This window comes from Notamacropus eugenii, chromosome 5, assembly GCF_028372415.1.
Source record: "Notamacropus eugenii isolate mMacEug1 chromosome 5, mMacEug1.pri_v2, whole genome shotgun sequence".
NCBI classification, from domain to species: Eukaryota; Metazoa; Chordata; class Mammalia; order Diprotodontia; family Macropodidae; genus Notamacropus; species Notamacropus eugenii.
The window spans coordinates 341,518,884-341,540,457 of record NC_092876.1 but is presented as its reverse complement, the minus strand read 5'-3'; the positions used below and the strand labels follow the sequence as shown (position 1 = coordinate 341,540,457).

The 21,574-nt window shown below is 38.5% G+C and overlaps 1 protein-coding gene across 1 annotated transcript in view; it reads left to right on the top strand.

The window, feature by feature from the left end:
- The window catches only part of SLC49A4 (solute carrier family 49 member 4), a 141,904-nt gene extending 122,383 nt beyond the window's left edge, over positions 1 to 19,521 (top strand). Inside the window, exon 9 of the mRNA XM_072613790.1 lies at positions 18,846 to 19,521. Within this exon, the coding sequence (XP_072469891.1) occupies positions 18,846 to 18,961 (116 nt within the window). The 3' untranslated portion in view covers positions 18,962 to 19,521. The remainder of the gene's footprint in view (positions 1 to 18,845) is intronic.
- Positions 19,522 to 21,574: the final 2,053 nt, after the last annotated feature.

The following is a 21,574-nucleotide window of genomic DNA, read 5'->3' as shown; positions in this document are numbered from 1 at the left end:
ACTGAAAGCAATCCAAAAAGCCTACCAGTAAATATAGCAGTAAAAATAATTGAGCTAGACCAAAAATTTGAAGATTGTAGTCACAGTGATAAAATTGGGAGAAGATATAGAACCATCTTGTTATCTGAAGTCATTCCTTGACAGCAGCAAAGCAAAGAAGAAATGGTGGGAATTGAAAAGAAAAAGTGATGAAAGCAAAAGGAAAAGTGGTCTAAAGAAGAAAGACAAAAGCTTTGGATGGCAGAAGTGGTGTAGATATTAGAAATTATTATATTGGGAGGGATTGACAGTGAAAAAGAGTGATAATGAAGATTATCAATTAAGAAAATGACACTTGACAAGAATTGAGCTTTCTGGACCATGGCTTAAAGCATAGTTGGAGTGTGCCTAGAATTTGTGATAGGGAAGCAAAGGACATCTGAGCAAAATCTGACATCCCCCTAGATACTTGTAGAGATTTCCAAAGGATTCAGAGAAAGAATACAGAGGATTCCTTGGACTCAAATTCTATCAGAGTAAATCAGCCCAGATGGGATAAGAAGCACACAAGAATGAAATTCTGAAAGCAAACAAACATAAAGGAATTGTTTAAAAATAATGATATGGCTATTCAAGGAATTCGTTGACCACCTTAGTTTTTTGTTTTTTTTAAAGATGTGTACCAAGGAGTGAAGCAAGGGGAAGAGGAATAAAAAAATGTGACATGAGCAGTGAGAGTGGTGTCTAGTGATAAAGCTCAAGATGAGCCAAAGTTGGTGAAGAAAGCTAAGGATAATTGAAAAGTGTTTTCTTGTTTTGTTATGTTTTAAGCCATATTGGGATAAGGAGGAGAATGAAAGAAAGAATTAGGCTGCTATTTGAGATGAAGGATATAGTAACTGAGAACAGAACAGGCCATTCTTATCTACAATGGAGAATAATCTTTAGGATAAAATTAAAATGGCTAATAGGGAGTTGATACTCAAATAACAAAGAGAACATCTTTTTTTAGCTGCCTTTGAGACTATTAGCCAACCCTGGAGAAGCAGCTCCTTCCTGGGGTGCTGAAAGAACTGGTCGATGGGATCCCTGAACCACTGTCACTAATTGGTCTTTGAAAAATAATAGAAAACTGGAGAGATGCCAAGATCAGCAGTGACCTGGGCTTGAAAAATGGAGAAAAGAATAGAATCTGCAAACTGACTTTCATTCCTGACCAGATTCTAGGAAAGAGTATTAAAAGGTTCATTAGCGAAAAGGGAGCCATGATCATCAGGAGCCAGCATAACGTCATCAGCAGTCATTCAGGGTTAACCTCATCTCCTTTTTTTGACAGAGCCCCCAAAGGGTGGTGCTTACCCCTGATTTGATGAAGCATTTGACAAAGCCTGTTATGCTGCTGTGGACAAGATAGACCCAAACACTTGTCCAGTTGGGGGAATTCAGAACTGATTGAATGTTCACACCCAAACAGTCCACATTGATAGTTCTTTGTCAGCTTAGAAGGTCTTTGCTAGAGTAACCCCAGCATCTGGGTTTGGCTCTAAGCTGTTTATCATTTTTATCAGGATCCAAAAAGATCTCAGTAACCTAGAATATTGGGCTGAATCTAATAAGAAAAAATGCAGTGGTGATTAATGTAAAGACTTACATTTGAGGGTTTTTTTTAAAAAAATCAGCATCACAAGTACATGGTGTGGGAGTTATAACTAGATAACAGTTTGACTCAAATGGATCTGAGGATTTTAGTGACCTATATGAATCAACTGTTGTGAAATCAACAGATTACTAATGCTATCTTAGGTTACATAAAGAAACATAGTATCTTAAGAAATTTTTTGAATGTCATATAAGCTAACACCGTAACAAACCTTGAGCAAGAGAAAGGAAGAAACCTGCGCCAAGCAAGTCACATCTCTGACCACTGCCTTGACCCATCATCTGCCTTCAGACCCTAATGGGGACAAGCCCAAAGCCTTGGGTAGTGCCCTCCAGACCACTGAACCTGCTTCCAGCCCAGCCTCTACAGCCACCATTGAGGAGAGAAATCATTGTGAAGAAGGCGACCACCTTCCTCATCACTTCAGCAACAACTGCTGACCACCTCGCAACAACTCTGGAGCCCTGGGAGGGCAATCACTGCTCCCCCCCCCCGCCCCGAGTACCATTTCTGCTTCCAGCCCATGAGAAAGTCCAGCCATGCCAACCAGCTGCTATACACAGGGCAAATGTAACTGAAGCAGCAAGGCATCTGTGGAAAAGACAGGAGGCATCTTGTGCCAGGCAGGCCTAACCACCACCACCACTTTAACCACATCTCCCTTCAGAGGCAGCCCTGGATCATGAATCCAAGAGCCTTTTCAGCAATGACATTAAAGAAGAGGCATTAATATCTGCTTTGTTGCTGCACTTTGACCATGGGACATCTGGTTTGTCTATATATGTCATCTCCTTCATTAAAATGTAAATCCATTGAGATCAGGGCCTGTCTTGCTTTTCTATTTTATGCCTGGAGCTTAGTACTATGCTTTGTACATAGTAAGTACTTAATAAATGTTTTATTCATTCATTCAAGACTAGAGATGTGAAAATTCTGTTGCCTTGTGCCTTCCCAAGACTACATCTGCAGTATTGTGTTCAGTCCTGGATCCCACATTTTAGGAAGGCTTTTGATCATCTGGAGAGTGTACAGAAGATGCTGAAGTGCCCCAAGATCATGCCATATGAGGGTTCATTCAAAGAACTGAAAGCGTTTTCCCTGGGAAAGGAACTGGGTCTGTTTAACTTAGGAAAGAGAAGACTTCTGTGAAACACGATCTCTGTCTTCAATTTGAAGGGCAGTCCCATTGAAGTGGGACTAGATGTGTTTGACTTGGCCTCGAAAAGTAAGCCTAGCAGCAATGGGTGAAAATTTCAGAAAAGCAAAGTTAGACTAATATAAGGGAAAATGCCCTAAAATTAGAATGATCCAAAAATGGGATGGCCTGGCGTGGGAGGTAGAACTTACATTTATATCATGCTTTTAGGTTCTCAAAGCACTTTGCTTCAAACAATCATGTGAGATGTGGAGAAAGAACTATGGAATTGGATCCCGGAATGAAGCAGATCATTTTCCTTTGTATTATGTTTTGTTTTGTTTTGTTTTATGGTTTCTCCCGTTCATTTTAATTCTTCTATGCAACATGACTAAGGTGAAAATGTATTTAATAGGAATGTATGTGTAGAACGTATATAAGAGTGTACACCATTTCAAGAAGGGAGTAGGGAGGGAAGGGGGAAGATGTGGGAGGGAGGGGAAGAAAATCTAAGATATATAGAAGTGATTGTAGAACACTGAAAACAAAATAATTTAATAAAAAATGAAAATTAAAAAAAGACAGTCATGTAAGATAAATATTGCAGATATGATTATCCTCCTCTTATAGTTGAGGAACTCAATCTTCGGGAGGTTAAGTAGCCTGCCTTTGTTCACACAACTATTAAGCATTTTAAGTGGGATTGCTGTCATTCAGCATTGATGCCAGATTTTATGCTAGACTCTGGGGAGACAAACACCAAAATGAGACAGCCACTGCCCCACCTTCTTTGGAGGAAAAAAAAAACTTCTACAGATAAAGCATGTATAAAATGTACACAAAGTAAAATAAAGTAATTTGAGAGTTGGGGAGATGTTAAAAGCGTGAAAGACTTACTTGGTATTTGATTGTTTGCATAAGAGCCAGATCATCTGAAATCAAGTCCAGCATTCTGTCAGGAAAATCATTGCCTTGGAAGCCAGTGGGAGAAGAGAATCTTGAGAAAGGTGATCTAAAGTTGAAGAGAGATCAGGAAAAGTGTCGGATACGATGATTAGGAGACCTCTGTTTCGGTAGAATACAGGTGAAAATAGAAACCAAAGTGCAAAGGATTAAGGAGTGAGGAAATGAAGGCAAAAGGTGTAGAATACATACTCAAGAATTTTGGCAGTAAAAAGAGACATGGGAAACGAGTTTTAGAGGGATCCATACATGTTGAAAGACAGAAGGCTCAGAAAAGACAAAAAGACCAAAGATACTACAAAGAAGATAAATGAGGGAGCAGAATCTCCTAAGGAATGTTATGACAACCACAGGTAAAGGAAATAGAGATGCTCAGGGCAAGGACGGCTCTTCCTCTGAGATTGGAGATGGCAGGAGAGGACTGGTACAGGAAATTACTGAGGCCGAATGGAGGGCAGTGAGAAGTCTCTTTATTATTACTGAATTAAGTAAAATAGAAATTAAATCATTCATTTCCCAAGAGCTAAGAAGAATATGTAGATTAGGAGTTTCCCAATTCCAAAGCAACTTCCAAAGTGGCTAGGTTTTGGAATAGCTGCTACATTTTAGGGAATCAACAAAGGAGAATTTAAAGATTTTGCTAAGCAGTTTCCAGGATGAAATCGAACAGCTTTAATTTGTAGTAAGCTGGGTATGCACAATTCTGTGACTCTGAGACTGGAAGTAGAAAATGGGACAATTGAAATATCCAGAGTTTAGGATTCGTACATTGAGCACAATAGAAATTCAGAGAATCAGGTGTACATTGGTGCCAATGGGAACAATAGGAAAATAAAAACAGACTAGGAACATAGTGGGACCTTTCTGTGCCTACCACTGAACAAAGATTATTTCAACTCTGCCGATTCTGCCTTAACTCCTGTGTTATCATGTATCTGTCATGGATTTGTTTTTTTACCATTATGGAGATTTTTACCCTAGTCCTTTAGAGAGGTATTAAACTATTTAAAGCCCAGTGAGACAAAGCCATAGAGTAACTGATGAACAGGGTAAGTGAAAGAATTAAAGAACCTGCAAATTAGGGTACATAGTTTGGGTTTTATGTATATGCTTTTATATTTTATATTTAAGACTGTAAGTTTCTATTTATACTTTCTTTCTTCCTTGGTACAGTCTTTTTATTATTTTAAAAAAACCTTTGAAATGATTATTTTAAGATCATTTTTAGCATCTCAAGTGAAGGACTGCTATTTGAGACTTTTATTTAGATTCTGTTAGTCTGAACTAATTTCAGTTACTTTTTTCAAAGCCAGAAAAGAATGAGCAAGAACTATCTCGTATTAGTCTTCCAAATACAAAAACCCCACAACTGGTGTTTTTTTGGTTGTTGATCTCATCGCCAAATGCAAAATAATTTGTCCTCCAATATTAAATAGATTAGAGTATTTCAACTTGAAAAAATCAAATGTATTGGAATCTAAGGTAGCTTATTTCATTGGGTATTCATTGGTACCCTAGAGATTTTATTGTTCAGTCGTATCCAGCTCTTCATGACCCCATGTACCATAGCACACCAGGCACTTCTATCCTCTACTGTCTTTCAAAGTCTGTCCAAGTTCATATCTACTGTTTTCATAACACTACCTATCCATCTGATCCTCTGTTATACTGTTTGCCTTGTGCCTTTAACATCACGGTCTTCTCCATTGAGTTCCTTCTCAATAGGAGGCCACAGTGTTTAAGTTTCAGTATTTAACCTTCCAGTGAATAGCCTGAATTAATTTCTTTAAAAGTATTGATTGATTTGATCTCCTTGCTGTCCACAGAACTCTCAAAAGTCTTCTCGAGCACCACAATTCAAAAGCGTCGGTCTGTAGCATTCAGCTTTCCTTATAGTCCACTTCTCACAGCCATACATTGCTTATTGGAAAAACCAGTTTTGACTATAGGGCCCTTTGTCGGCAAGGTGATGTCTCTGCTTTTTAATATGCTTTCCAGATTTGCCATAACTTCCAAGAGCAAGCTTCATTTGATTTCATGACTGCTGTCACCATCTGCAGTGATCTTTGAGCCCAAAAATATATAAAATCTGACACTGGTTCCATTTCTTCTCCCTCTGTTTGCCAGGAAGTGATGGGTCTAATTGCCAAGATCTTAGTTTTTTTTATATTAAGTTCCAAGCTAGCTTTTACACTCTTCTCTTTCACCTTCATGAAGAGGCTTCTTAATTCTTCACTTTCTGCCATCAGAGTGCTGTCATCTACATATCTGAGATTGTTGATATTTTTCTCAGCAACCTTAATTCCAACTTTTGGTTCATCCAGCCTGGCATTTACTTGCATGTTAGTTAAATAAGGTGACAGTATACAACCTTGTCATACTCCTTGTCCAATCTTAAACCATTCTGTTGTTCCATGTTCAATTCTAACTATTGCTTCTTAGCACACATACAGGTTCCTCGGGAAACAAGTAAGATGTTATGATACTCCCATCTCTTTGAGGACTTGCCACATTTTGTATGATCCACAAAATCAAAAGCTTTAGTGTAGACAGTAAAGTAGAAGTAGATGTTTTTCTGGAACTCCCTTGCTTTCTCCATAATCTAGTGAATGTTGACAGTTTGGTCTCTAGTTCCTTTGTCTCTTTGAAAATCAGCCTACCCTTCTGGTAATTCTTGGTTCATATATTACTAAAGCCTAGCTTGCAGAATCTTAAGCATAACTTTGCTAGCATGTGAAATGAATGCAATAATTTGATAATTTGAACAGTCCTTTGCATTGTCCTTCTTTAGAATTGTAATGTAAACTGATCTTTTCCAATCCAGTGGTCACAGGTGAGTTTTCCAAATTTGCTGATATATTGAGTGTAGCACCTAGAGAACATATTGATAAAACTCAAGAACAGATTTTGTCAATCAGTCAGTTAATTCACAAGCATTTTAAACTTCTCCTATGTTCCAGGCACTGTGCTTAGGCATTGTTGATACAAACAATCCTTGATGTTAATGTTTGCATTCTAATAGAGGAGATAACATATGCATATATAAATTTATGCAGATTAAATAGATTTATTCCCTAATAAATACAGGGTTGTGGGAGGAGGGCCAGTAGCAATTGGGGAGATTGGTAAAGGCTTCATTTAGAAGGTGGTGTTTTGATCTGAGAGTCTTGAGGGAACAGAGGGTTCTAGAAAATGAAAGGAAGGAGAGGTACATTCCAGGCATGAGAAAGGGCCATTATAATAACTGGAGGTGGAAAATGGAGTGCCACGTTTGATGAACAGAGTGACTACCACTTTGGTTGAAACATGGAGTTCTGGAAGGGGAGTAATGCACTGTAAAGCTAGAAAAATGGGTTAGGGCCAGCAAAGGGCTTAAAAAGCCAGACAGAGGAATTTCTGTTTTATCTTAGAGGTAATACAAAGTCACTGGACTTTATTGAATAGGAAATGTGGTCAGATCTGCAATTGAGGAAATTCCTCTTTTCTACATATTGAGAAGGTTTTGCCAGGTAGCAAGAACTAACCAGTCATTATTTGACTTGCTAAATATAACTAGCAACAAGCTAGGTTTTTTTTCTCTAAATGAGTAATTCAAAATGAATTTTAACCTAGATAAACTTTTTAAGCTAGAATATTTCACATGAAGGAGAATAATGTTAGGAAATCAGTGTATTCAACTGACTGTGCTGGAAACCAGTATTCCCCTCAGGGAAAATAGCCTCTCTAGGTCCATTTGTTTGGGAAATGGGAAGCATGACATCTTTAGGGGTTCTATGTATGGTTAGAATTTTAATGAGACACACACATAAAGAAAAATTTAAAGTTGCCACCCAGTTTTTTGCTTCAACTTCACCAAATTAGTCTGTCTTCCCATTCTTATTGACTAATTTCCATTGTGGCATTTCAAGTCAAAAGCCATATAATATTTCAGTATTTTGTCAGATTGTAGCCTTCAGTAGGAGATCTTGAAAATAGTTAAGCTACTTCATGGTTATTATCAAATGAAAAATCTATTTTTGTAGACTTTATTGTTGCATCTTTAATTGTGAAGTCTAAAAATATTCTGAGAAAGAAGGCAGTAATGCTTACCTATATTTTTAAAAACACTTTCTATTCTCCCCCTTTTGGACTAAAAGTCCAGGCAAGATTAAGGCCAGTTACACACTTTGAATGGGGACGTACATCTCCAGAAAACTTGAATCTGGAATCAAATACTAAATAGTAGGGAAAGAATATTTGGCTTTAAAGGAGAAGAAAAAGTTCAAGTGATGATTTTGAGAATTCCTTTGAAAAGGTGATTGTTTCCTTAGAAGTTTTCCTTTACAGTTGATATCAGCTCACAACTATGAAATTCTTTAAGGGTCTATCAATCATTTCCTCCAAAACAGTCCTGTGAATTATTATTACTGCATTTTATAGGCTGAGAAGTTGAAGCTGAGTGTCTAGCTTGTTTAGGGTCACATGGGAACTTGAGTCAGCCTTCTTGAAACTCTTTCCCTCCACACTCAAGAACAAGAACTTACATACATATATAGCACTAGAACGGTAGCATTTACAAAACCTTTTCCATGACAACAGTCCTGTGAGGTTTAGCGTGAAAACATCTGCTTTTCTCAGATTAGAAAACAGAATCTCAGAGACTCTAAATACTTTGCTCTTTGCTCTGGTCCACATTGCCTTACAACCACTAGTCATCCAGGTCACTAAGAAAGGGGGATTTTAAATTCAGATTTCCCTCTTTTCTTACCTCTAAGACAAATAAAGTAGTAGATGACTTGTTGATGTGTACCCCATGAAAAACTGTAGACTATTCTGCAGTACCTTTAAAGGAACCTTAAACCCTAACAAAGCCTACAGAGAACTTAAGAACTCCACATGCTGTAGAGTCATGTGCCATTTCAATTATCTGTACCATAGACTGTTGAGTAATACTTGATCTTAAAAGGGGAAAGTGGGGAAGAAAGTACCTGGTAGCCTCTTTTCCACTTCTGTTTGGCTAAAATTTTTCAGGTGATTTTTTTTTTCCTTGCATCTAAAATGAGACTTTGCTACAGGTGAGTTAGGATCACTCCTTTGTTCTCCCAGGTGGTCTCTTTCATATTCTTAAAACCAAGCTGAATTCATTCAGACTTCTACCCCACTATCCAAATAGGAGAGCCATTGTTTCACCTGTTTCTTTACTGGGTCAGTTTTGAGGTTCAGATTTGTTTTTGAAGCTGTCTTTTTTCTGACAACATAGTAGTGGTGGTGATAGAAATAATAGAAATAATAAGTAGTTGCATTTACCTGTCACTTTTAGGTTTGCAGAACATTTTACATATGTTATCCTTCATTCTCACAACAAACCTTTGAGATGTGTACTGTTACTCTCCACATTTCACCAATGAGGAAACTGAGGCTGAGAAAAGTTAAATGACTTGCCCAAGCTGACCCAGCTGGTTAATGTCAGCAGCAGGGTTTGGGTTCTGGTCTTACTCGTTCCATATCCAGCCCTCTCTCCTCTGTGTCATTGGCTTCCTCTGCAGAGTCAGCTATGTGGAAGCATCTGCTTTTTAGAAGAACCATTATGGTTAAGAAATACCTATTAAGATCCAAGAAATCAGGGCGGAACCAAGATGGCAGAGTAGAAAGACACACATAAGCAGGGTCTCCCCCCACAGCCCATAAAATACTTGTAGAGAGGGACTCTCAACAAATTTTGGAGAGCAGAAGTGGAGAACAACATAGTGGAGGAGATTTCCAGCCCAGGGTGACCTGAAAGGCCCACGGGAAAGGTCAGTTGCACCACAGGCACCAAAGGTCAGTGACAGGGTGTTATCAGCTGGCCAGGAAGGGAGAAGGGCCTTCCCATAGCTCCGGCAGCAGGCAGTGGCCACAGAAGCTGCACAGCAGCCGGTACAGACCACTCAGTGTAAAAACCCCTGGGGGCACTGAGGAAGCTGGTCTTTGTCTTGCACTGAATGGTGGCCCTGCCCCCACAGCTTGACTGAATCCCAGCCCCCAGTGCTAGCTTGGCCGAACTGGAGGTCAGGTGCCTGTGGAGAGGAACCTCTGCTAAGAGTCTGGGCACAAAAATCCTTCTCTGCACCCAGACCAGTACACATTTGATTATGCCACCTTGGAGGAACTGATATCTTACAGGTCCCCAGAGTATACCCTACTCTTGACAAAGGACCCAAAAGTCAAGTAACTGGTTGGGAAAATGCCCAAAAAAGGGGAAAAAAATATAAGACCATAAAAGGTTACTCTCTTGGTGAACAGATATCTCCTCCCATCCTTTCATATGAGGAAGAACAATGCTTACCATCAGGGAAAGACATAAAAGTCAAGGCTTCTGTATCCCAAACATCCAAAATAAATATTCAGTGGGCTCAGGCCATGGAAGAACTCAAAAAGGAATTTGAAAATCAGGTAAGAAAGGTGGAGGAAAAACTGGGAAGAAAAATGAGAGAGATGCAAGAAAAGCATGAAAAGTAGGTCAACACCTTGCTAAAGGAGACCCAAAAACATGCTTAAGAAAATAACACCATGAAAAATAGGTTAACTCAACTGGCAAAAGAGGTTCAAAAAGCCAATGAGGAGAAAAATGCTTTCAAAAGCAGAATTAGCCAAATGGAAAAGGAGGTCCAAAAGCTCACTGAAGAAAATAGTTCTTTCAAAATTAGAATGGAACAGATGGAGGCTAATGACTTTATGAGAAACCAAGAAATCACAAAACAAAACCAAAAGAATGAAAAAATGGAAGAGAATGTGAAATATCTCATTGGAAAAACAACTGACCTGGAAAATAGATGCAGGAGAGACAATTTAAAAATTATGGGACTACCTGAAAGCCATGATCAAAAGAAGAATCTAAGCATCATCTTTCATTAAATTATCAAGGAAAACTGCCCTGATATTCTAGAACCAGAGGGCAAAATAAATATTGGAATAATCCACTGATCACCACCTGAAAGAGATCCAAAAAGAGAAACTCCTAGGAACATTGTGGCCAAATTCCAGAGTTCCCTGGTCAAGGAGAAAATATTGCAAGCAGCTAGAAAGAAACAATTTGAGTATTGTGGAAATATAATCAGGATAACATGAGATCTAGCAGCTTCTACATTAAGGGGTCAAAGGGCCAGAAGTCAAAGGAACTAGGACTAAAACCAAGAATCACCTACCCAGCAAAACTGAGTATAATACTTTAGGGGAAAAAATGGTCTTTCAATGAAATAGAGGACTTTCAAGCATTCTTGATGAAAAAACCAAAGCTGAAAAGAAAATTTGACCTTCAAACACAAGAATCAAGAGAAGCATGAAAGGGCAAACAGGAAAGAGAAATTATAAGGGACTTACTAAAGTTGAACTGTTTACATTCCTACATGGAAAGACAATATTTATAACTCTTGAAACTTTTTTCAGTATCTGGGTAGTTGGTGGGATTACACACACACACAGAGACAGAGAGACAGACAGCACAGAGTGAATTGAATAGGATGGCATCATATCTCAAAAAAATGAAATTAAGTGGTGAGAGAGAAATATATTGGGAGGAGAAAAGGAGAAATGGAATGGGGCAAGTTATCTCTCATAAAAGAGGCAAATAAAAGACTTTTCAGTGGAGGGATAAAGAGGGGAGGTGAGAGAAAAACATGAAGTTTACTCTCATCACATTCTACTAAAGGAAGGAATAAAATGCACACTCATTTTGGTATGAAAACCTATCTTACAACACAGGAAAGTGGGGGAGAAGGGGATAAGCAGGGGGGCAGGGATGATGGAAGGGAGGGCAGTGCGAGGAGGGAGCAATGTGAAGTCAACACTCTTGGGGAGGGATAGGATCAAAAGAGAACAGGAGCAATGGGGGGCAGGATAGGATAGAGGGAAATATAGTTAGTCTTACACAACACGACTATTATGGAAGTCATTTGCAAAACTACACAGATATGGTCTATATTGAATTGCCTGCCTTCTCAAAGGGAATGGGTGGGGAGAGAGGGATGAGGAGAAGTTGGAACTCAAAGTTTTAGGAGCAGCTGTTGAGTATTGTTCTTGCAGCTAAGAAATAGAAATACAGATAATGGGTTATAGAAAGTTATCTTGCCCTACAGGACAAAAGAGAAGATAGGGATAAGGGAAGGGAGGGATGTTAGAAGAGAGGGCAGTTTGGTGATAGGGGTAATTAGAATGCTCGGTGTTTTGGGGTGGGGTAAGGGGAGAAATGGGGAGAAAATGTGGAACCCAAGATGTTGTGGAAATGAATGTTGAAAAGTTAAATAAATAAGTGGGGGAATAAAGATCCAAAAAATCAATGTGGATTCAGATTTACAAATAATAGAGGTAGCAAAATGCAGCTGATAAGACAAGCCTGGCATTTCTTTTTTAATTTTGTTTTAGGAGACCTTGTAACAGGCTTGTGGTTAAAATTGTAAATCCATTTTTCCCTTTCACTGGAGCATGAATTTTATGAACTCCTTGGGAGGCTTTGGAAGTTAACATTTCTGATTTCATGTGACAAGTTGGTGCAATAGAAGGAGTACAGAATGAATTGGGCACCAGAAGACCTCAGTCCTCATCTAGTTTCTGCTTTGGCATTTGAAAAATGTGAGGGAATTAGACTAGCTTGGGGGTGGCCAGCTCAGATGGAAACAGGAGGCTGGCCCCAAGATTCCACATGTTGACTTAGAAAATCTCATATTAACATTATCTATATTCTCTTGTGTTTTTATTTATTTTGTTATTTACTTCTCAATTACATTTTAATCCGCTTCAGGTTCCGTTCTAAGTGTTTGACACCCCTGGATTACATGATCTCCAAAGTCTTTTCCACCTCTAGTACTCTCTGTGATCCTATATACCCCATGTAGCTCCATACTGTTTCCTAGGACTTGGGGACTTCAAAGGTGTGCTGGATCTCACTCAAGCCAGCTCAAGAATAGATTGTTAAATTCTTAGTGTGAGCTTTTTTTGTTGTTATTCAGTTGTTTCAGTCATGTCTGATTCTTCATGATCCCATTTGGTGGAGTGCTTACCATTTCCTTCTTCAGAAGCTTTCACACTTAAGTAATCAGCACACACTACAAATTAGGGCTTGATTTATTGTTTTGTTGATTGTCTGTATTTAAAGTATGGGAGAAAATGTTAATTCTGTAATGCAGGTTAAACTTAAAAGTATGTTATGGGCACATTTCCCTCTTCCCCTCACCCCATACCCACTGAAGAGGTGATTGTTAAATATTTACCAGCACACTCCTGCTTATAATGTAGTCATTTGGTCAACAAAACGATATTTTGGGGAATTTGAAACTAAGCAGTAGTTGAGAAGAATACTTTGGCTTCTACAGGAATATACAAAGAAGCAGCATGAAGTATTCTAAGATGCTGGCCCATGACTTTGTTTTCATAGATTCTTAGTCAGAAGGAGTGTTAGATATCCTCACCATTCACCAGAAATTAGATCATCTTTAGAAGGAAGCTCAGGACAGATGTATAAGAAAGATGTCCATTTAAAAATGAAAATCATAATCTAAATCCATTTTTAAAAGGACAGAAATAAAGAAATTTTGATTAATTGTATATCCTTGCCTTATAGCACTATGGTCTATAAGGGAAAACTAATCAGCTGTATTTTCTGAGATAAATAAAGCCGATTAGTACCCCTTTACCTTCCATCCCTGCCTATTACCATATACCCTAAGTTGTGGTAAGTTAAATTTCATTTGGAATGTTATTCTGATAATTTTTATTAGACCCATCTCCCTGAAAATTAGAGTTTTCCAGATACCTAGATACATTAGTTATTTAAAGGAGGCAGCAGATATTATGGAAAGCATCACTGGATTTTATCTGGGTTCTGTTCTGAGCTTTGGTACCTGCTCCCTGAATCTGGTTCTTTATCATCTTAATGTAATGGTACTTATACCATGTGCCTCATCGTGTTACGGGAAGGAAAGCACCTTGTAAAAAAATTAAAGCGCTATATAAGTGTGAGTTATTATTAATGGATATAGTTTCAATATTAGTAATGTCAAGTAAGGCTTAAAACAGGGAGACATCGTCATCAGATGTTTGCCACTGTTACAGAGACATCCAGTACAGAGTCCAAATGGAGGAGATGGGCACTTCCTTATAGCTGGGTGATGGCTTTCAAATGCTACTGTTTGCAATTAGCATTGCACCAAATTCTAGAACACTGAAGAGCTTACTAAATGATGTTCATCACTCAAAAAAGATTAGCTTATCTATTCACACAGGAAAAATTCAGGAGATGAAGAAATAAATTCCTTTTTAGATTGATATACACTTGTATGGTCAGGCCTGTAGGGCTTGTCCACCAGTATATATTTCTTGGATAGACTACAAACAAACAGTGAGCTGGGCTTCAAATTGGACTGAGGAAGGATTGCCTTTGGGAAACTATACAGTTTTTACCAATCCCCAAGTTTTTTCCCTGAAACAAAAGTCGCATCTTTTTAACACCAGTATTCTTCCAGTGATGTTATATGGGTATGTCATGGAATATTGGTTTCTGAAAAATGAAACACAGTGGAGAGGTATGTGATGGTTGGAAACAGGCTACAACACATTACAATGAATTAGGTAAGAAAGGCAATATATAAAGGATGTCATCAAAGAAAGTATATGTTCAAAAAAAAAAAAATGGGGCCAGATGTGGGCCATTCTTGTATTTATTTCCTATTCATGAAGAGCTTGATTGGTGGATTGCTTGAGCTTGGGAGATCTGAGCTGCACTAAGCCCACTACCAGTATGGTGAGTTCAAGGGGCTAGGGGGCATCAGGCTGCCTGATGAGGGAAAAGCCAGCCAAGCTCAAAAGCAGAGAAGATCAAAACTTCCATACCCATAAATAGTGAGATTAGGCTTAGCAGTAGCCATTGAATAGCCAGCCAGTCTGGTCATGATAGGAAGACCTAGTCTCAAAAGGGAATAGGGAGAGTTGGGGAGGGGGTCGGGAAGGCTAGTCATGTAGTTATCAACAGAATTTGAGGAAGGCTCTTGGCATGTTGGTAGGTGATGTATTTATTTACATAAACAAGACTGTCACGGGATAGTCAGTTGCTGTTAGGCTGTGGTCTTCATCTCTGAAGGGAATACCTTTTTCATTGAGATGACTGCAGTAGTAAAGGTTCAAAGGTCTGTTACAGAGAGAGATGAGATTTCTTAGGCTTTGAACACAAGTCTGCAGCCTTAGTTCTCTCATTTGGGACCTGAGAGACAACTATGATGTCATGGAAAGAGCACATGATTTAGGTGACCTGGATTCAAGACCTAACTCTGCCACTAACTACCTTTGTGGCCTTGAGCAAATCAGTTTCCCTGAGATTCCTTCCAGTTTTAGAGCCCCTGAACTGTCTAAATCAGAGCGCCTGGGATTCCCAGAGATACCACACATTGCCCTAAAATCACGATATATACTTGAAAAACAGTGCCTTCATTTTACTTCTTTTTGATTGTTTTGAGGTGGTTGTTTTTTTAAAAAACTCAGGTTATATGAGGACAAATCAATAAGGTGAATTTTTATTTTTGATAAACAGTGTTCACCTATTACCAAGTCTAAATATATGCTTTTCGTTGCTTTAGCAATATGAAATTGGCAATATTTTTATTCATATATCAAAAATAAAGCACTTTGAACATATGTCCAATTCATCTTAATTAATGACCCATCCTTGTGTTAGTGAAAATTGATAAGTTGTTCCACTTTGAGGTAATAATAAGAAAATGTACAGGGTTTCTTAAGGTCAAAATGACCTTTTAAAATATTCATCATATAGTCAAATCAGGGAAAGCCTGGAATACAACTTTCCATAAAAGGAGCACTGAAAATGTAAGTCTTTGTGTTAGAAAATCTTCAGCCAGAAGATGACCTATACTGTCAACCTGTAAGATAACATATCTACTTCAGATATGAGGAAAAGTATGGGTCTACAAAGTATGCTAAACATAATCTAGAGAGAAGCTCCCTGCTGTTTGATTTCAAGCTCCTAATTGTGTTTTCCATTTCTTAAGCATAAATTGCTTTTTTTAAAAAGCCATGTGAATTCTGGATTCATCTGAGGCATCAGTGCTAAGTTTCTTAATATAACTGCTGGAAACTGAGGCAGGATTTAGAATTCTGCAGAAATATTACATGAAGTTTTAAATGGCTAAGTTTCTTCAGTAAATTGGAAGTAAAGTGTTTTTAGATGCAGCTGTTTACATTGCTTTAAAGGGAGGGGAGGGTATTGTATTCCTTTTTTTTTCTAACTGTGCTGTATTTCCTAACCCCACTAAAATACTCCATTGTAATAAAGAAAAAACAGGTAAGTAAAACCAATAAGTGCAGAGACTATATCTAAAAGGAAATGAAACATTCTGTACCTGGAGCCTACCAGCTCTCATCCAACAGGGAGAAAAGTATTCTTCATTGTCTGTCTAGAAACAAAATTGATCCTGGCATTTCATGAGTTCTGCTCCTGACCATAGTGTTTCCTGACCATTGTAACTTTTGTATATATTCTCCAGGTTGTTGGCTTTATTTTTTTTCATTTCCAAATAAATAAACTTCTCAGGGTAAGAATATTGTACACTTCAGTTCACTTAGAGTCCCACTCTCAACTGAGATTCAGAAAAGAGCTCTGTGTGAAGGATGGTGTAATGTTAATGGTTTAATAAAATCTTCCCCACCCATTAATAGGCCTCATGTGGAGCCCATTGAGGGAGGGACTTGCCTAAGGAGGAACTTGTTTAGGGGGAGGCTAACTTGTAGGAAGGATTCCACACCTTTTGGTACTAAGTTGATTAGGCCCAGAGTCATGAGGGTTATGATGCCTTCTGGCTCTGAGAAGTGTCTGTATACTCTGAGCTGATATTTTGCTTTGGGGGTTCCCTTATGAGAAGGACTTTTGGATTCCCTGGATGAGACTCTGAGTGGCCATATGTTCAGACCTCTCCCCCACCCCCACCCCCTAGCTGCTCAAATGTAAAGACTCTTATTCCAGTGGTGTATGTAAAATGTCTAGCAATATTGCTTTGATTCAGGCAGTCAGAGCTCTGTCCTTTGGTCTTTATGCTAATTTCTCTGCTTATGTTTTCTCCAAGTTCAGGGTGCTGACTTTTCCCCTGAACTAATGAATATAATTAAAGAAGATTGTCGACTCCTTAAAAGTTGTTTTCTTTAAGAAAAGCAGATCCAAGAACCTCTGCTAACAGGTCATCCTGGGTGTGCCAGGGTACTTGCTGTTACAGATAGGGGAAGGGAGATGCTGGAGGAGGTTAGAATAGACTCACTCAGTTCTTTCTATCCTTCTCCACCCACTCCATGGCTTTAGCTTGAAATGGAAGTGACAGGCTGAGGTGGCACTTACCAGCTGTAATGCCAATGAGATGCCCATAGCAGCAGGTATGGATGTGCATGCGTATTTCCAGAGTAAATTCACAAAATATAATAAACTCTCTTCCTCAAAGGCAAAACCAAAATATTTATTTGGGACATCATTAGAGTACCGGGAGATAAGATTTAACAGGGTACTTATCACTAATCCAGGGAGTGCTGACATCTTAAATCTTCTTTCTGTCAGGCCTCCTCACAAAAACAAGTTCCCCTGGACACATTCCTTCCTCTGCCCATCACAGCTTGCTTCTCTCTGTCTGCTCTGCCTGCTCTCACTCTCTGCTCATGCTCTCTCCCTTTCTCTTCCTTGGGCAAGCTCCTCCCAGTCTGAGTTCCATGTGACCCAGGCTCCATGTGTTCGCAGGCAATATCACCAAGGCAATATTCCCAGCACCAATGGTGACTATGAATATGCCAGTGTAGTTCTGAATCACAAAGTATCACAGACTCTCCATGTAGAAGAAAAACATTTATTCAGACACCAGAAAGCCAAATCCGCCATAGTAACCAAGAAGTCAATACACATCAGCACTGCAGGGGACAAAAATATTCCCAAGTCTTCCCTCCCCACCCCCACCACTACCCCACCCTCCCTGTCCCTTCCTGGGGCCTTCCCACAAACACTCACAAGACTAGCTGTGGTTGCCTGTGTCTTCTCTCCTCCTCCCCAACCACTCTCACCAACTTCCTCCCAGTTCTGCTCCACCCTTCCTGTTCTACCTTCAAGCTCCTCCCACCACATGTGATTTAGGCTTCCATGGGATTTAAACAGGTCACATGGGCCTATTAATGAATGGGAAAGATCTTCCCATTTAAATTACCATTACACAGGCTCCATGTGTTAGGCCTCTTAATGGGAGGGGAAGATCATCCTATTCTATTAACATTACACTAGCCAATGGTCAGCCTTTTGGGGATTCCTGATTTAAGCTGACTAGGAAGGAGAATTTTGGAACCCGCCAGAAATAGATCTTTAACATTTTAATGCTGGGGCAGAAAAAAGGTTTAGGTTAAAAGATTAAATTTTAAGATTGCACTTAAAAATTATTTTCTATTATGACAGTTAGGTACTCTGCACAAAACTAGCCCGGGAGCCAAAACTATATCTCCATTAAGGGAACGTCACAGAACAGGAACATGGAACAAAACCATGTTTTTTGCTTGTCTGTGGTTTAATTTGTTTGATTTGATAGATTTTATGTAAGATTTTACTTCTTATTTTGTATATTTATTAGATTATTTGTTTAAATGTATAATAAAAATTTATACTGAGATTTAATTTTCCACCCAAAAAGGCATAGCTCTTACATCTTAAAATCTAGCATACTTAATTATTTATCTCCTGGGTAGAGATTTTTGGGGAGAGGGAGACTCCATTTGGGAATGCAATATAAGACATTTTCAAATTAACAAATTGACATTTGGGGGTGATTTGTTTTCCCTTAAAAGTGATAGATTTTTTTTGCCCCTAAAGTCAGCTCTGAAAAGTCATCAATAATGTTGACTAAAAGAACTATATAACAAAGCCCCAGAATCTGTGTTGTATATCATTCAGTCACAAGCCAGATTGTCAGTACTTATTGAAAGCTGTTTCCAGGCTGTCAGGGAAGTTTTGTTTTAACTGCTTTTTTAAATGCTGAGTAGATTGCTGTGGAACTGTAGCTGACATTTTGCTAGTGTATTACCTGGATTTTTTTTTTTAACTACAAATTTTGTTTTGTTTTGTTTTTACAGAGTTGTCTTGGTTCAACTGGTGCCTTCCTGGGTCGTGTTTGCTCAGTCTGCTCCTCATTTTGTGCTTCAGGGAATCCTATGATAGACTCTACCTTGACGTTGTTGTCTCAGTTTGATAGCACAGACTGAGAGGAATTTACAGAGACTGGCCATCACAACGGCATACCAGACATTTGCTTGGAATTGCACAACTAAATGGAGGGGGAACAGAAGAGATTAAACTTTTGGAGGTTTCATTAGGGTACAGATTTTTATTTTTATGTTTATTTAATTACTACTAGGTAACAATAATGCAAGACTTGAGGGGTAATAGATGATTTTAAAATGTACCCATTTCATGTACAGATGTCTGATTCATGGGCTGGAGGCTTCCTCTCTTTTAGAAAAAGCACTCCCTGATACAGTGTAGTGTCCAAATTTTTTACAGTGCTAGAATATTAAATGATTAAATGTAGTCATGAAGAGAAACTGAAGGATAATATTGGATCAATTTCCACTATTATCAAAATATTCCTTCCCTGAGTCATGGATCAGAATAAGAAAAATGCCAGTAACTTCTTTAGAAGTTTAAAACATGTATCAGATTTTAATATAAAGTGGCCAACAGATGTGTAAATTACAGTAATAACCTACTTGTACACTACTTTTTTTTCCTAATAAACCATTTCTTATATGACTCTTTATTTTTAATTAGGTCACACCCCTCCAGCCACCTCCAATATACTAGTCCAAATGCTGGCTATTATTCAGCTGTACCTACAGTTTGCCTTCTAGTACACCCATCATTTTATCTTGGATTCAAACTCTCAGTACTTGGAAATATAATTTCATTTCCTAAATGTACCCTAAAAAGTGATCTTTAGTTCAGATTTCCTGAATTTTTCATATATTCATTTTCAGTGTGGTAGTTCATCTTCCAGTATTATAAGTCCTTTCTTTCTGAATTGGTATATAGTGCTTTTGTTAATAGCGAAATGACAAATCATATGGGAATATTAAATCTTCCCATTCCATAGATTTAAGTGTGGAATAGATAGTCCAGGGCCAACATGTGCCTATCTACATGTTGGTTAACTGGACATATCTTAGGGCTTCCGGTCACTTTGAACCTTGGTCAGCCTGCTGGTGGTTTCTGAATTATGTTCTTGTAGTTTAGTTTGTTTTATAAAGTATTCAATTCTAGATGTGTTTAGTGTATGTGTTTGTGTGCATTTGTGCTTCTGAAATATCCCATTGTGAGATAGTGGCTTTCTCAAGAAGAATCCAGTGGTTACCTCTCAGCAAAATATTTCAGTGGTATGAAGAAAAGTAGACTTGGGGCACACAGAACATTCTGAGGAGAAAAACATTCCTCTATCATCATCTCCAACCTCTGCCACTTTTTTTGGTCTGCCTTGAAATTTTGACGTCATTGCTAACAGAACCTTGTTCAATAGAGTTGTTTTATCTTTGCCTGAGGCAGACAAAGGGTTAAATTAAAGGAACAACCAGCTGATTGTTCTGGCTTGATGAGGAGAGAATTCATCAGAGCTCCCCATTTCACACAGCATGTCCATCTCACATACACACCACCCAACGGCCTCTGCTTCCCTTCCCTCTGCCTCTCTTCTGTGTCCTTTGTGCTTAGAATTAAAAGGCTTTCCATCATAGCCTCAATCCCACAAGGAGTCACAGAAGTGAATGAGATAGCAGCAGCTTCCTGGTTGTCTTTCTCTAAGTCCCAAACCTAAAAATAGCACCTGTCACTCACTTGCGTATCATCTCCATCTGCAGCTTCAGTGTTCTCTGGGCATTATTTTCAGAGCCTGGAAGGACAGAGAAAGGGAGGAATTTTCAGAAATACTTGACCCCTGTTATTAACATTGCTATTTTTCTTTAGTAAATGAGAAGTGAGAATCTCAAAGATTGCTGAGGTTTTGGATGAACTATAATCTTTGCTTTGTAGTGAAGATATCAGGGGAACTGATAGAAGAAAAGATATATATTTAATGTCAGAGGTATGCATTTGAGGAATTTGGTGTATAAAATTTCTGCTCCAGCAAGAATTCTTCCTGGAGAATATTCTACTCATAATTAATGGCTCTTTGAAATCACAATACAACATGAAGGTTTGAGTGGCATTCATGAAAAAAGTATAGTACCTAGTGTCATACACAAATAACTCACTGATTCCAGTCCAGCCCAGGTGAGGAACAATATAACTCTGTCACCTAACCAATACCCTTTGTAAGTTAGCATGCAAGAAATGGGTTTGGCCTTTGCTTCTCCATCAGATCAGTATAGTTCAGGGATGAGAAAACTGTAGGAAAGAGACAAAAGGATTTAGGAGGAAACATCTTTTAAAAATAATAGTAATAATAATTTTTAAAATTTCAAGTCAGCTCAATAGTAAAAGTCAAATTTTCTTTTTCTTGTTATATTTGCTTCTAACTGTACATCAGAATATATTGGGGGGGAGGGGTACTGTCTTGGACACCATATGAATGAGATAGCTCATAGAATTATGGAGTGTTAGAGTGCCCAAGAACTTTAAGAGGTTATCTGGTTCAAGCTTCTCATTTTACATATGAAGAAACAGCAAGATATCTCTTAAAGAAGATCATGAAGCCAGTACTAGACCTCTAGGTCCAACTTCCAACCCAGTGCTCTTGCCTAGAATTTCAGTCTAATTTTAGCATCTTTGTAGTGCTCATGAATAATTTTTGTCATAACTCATAAAAAGATGAGTT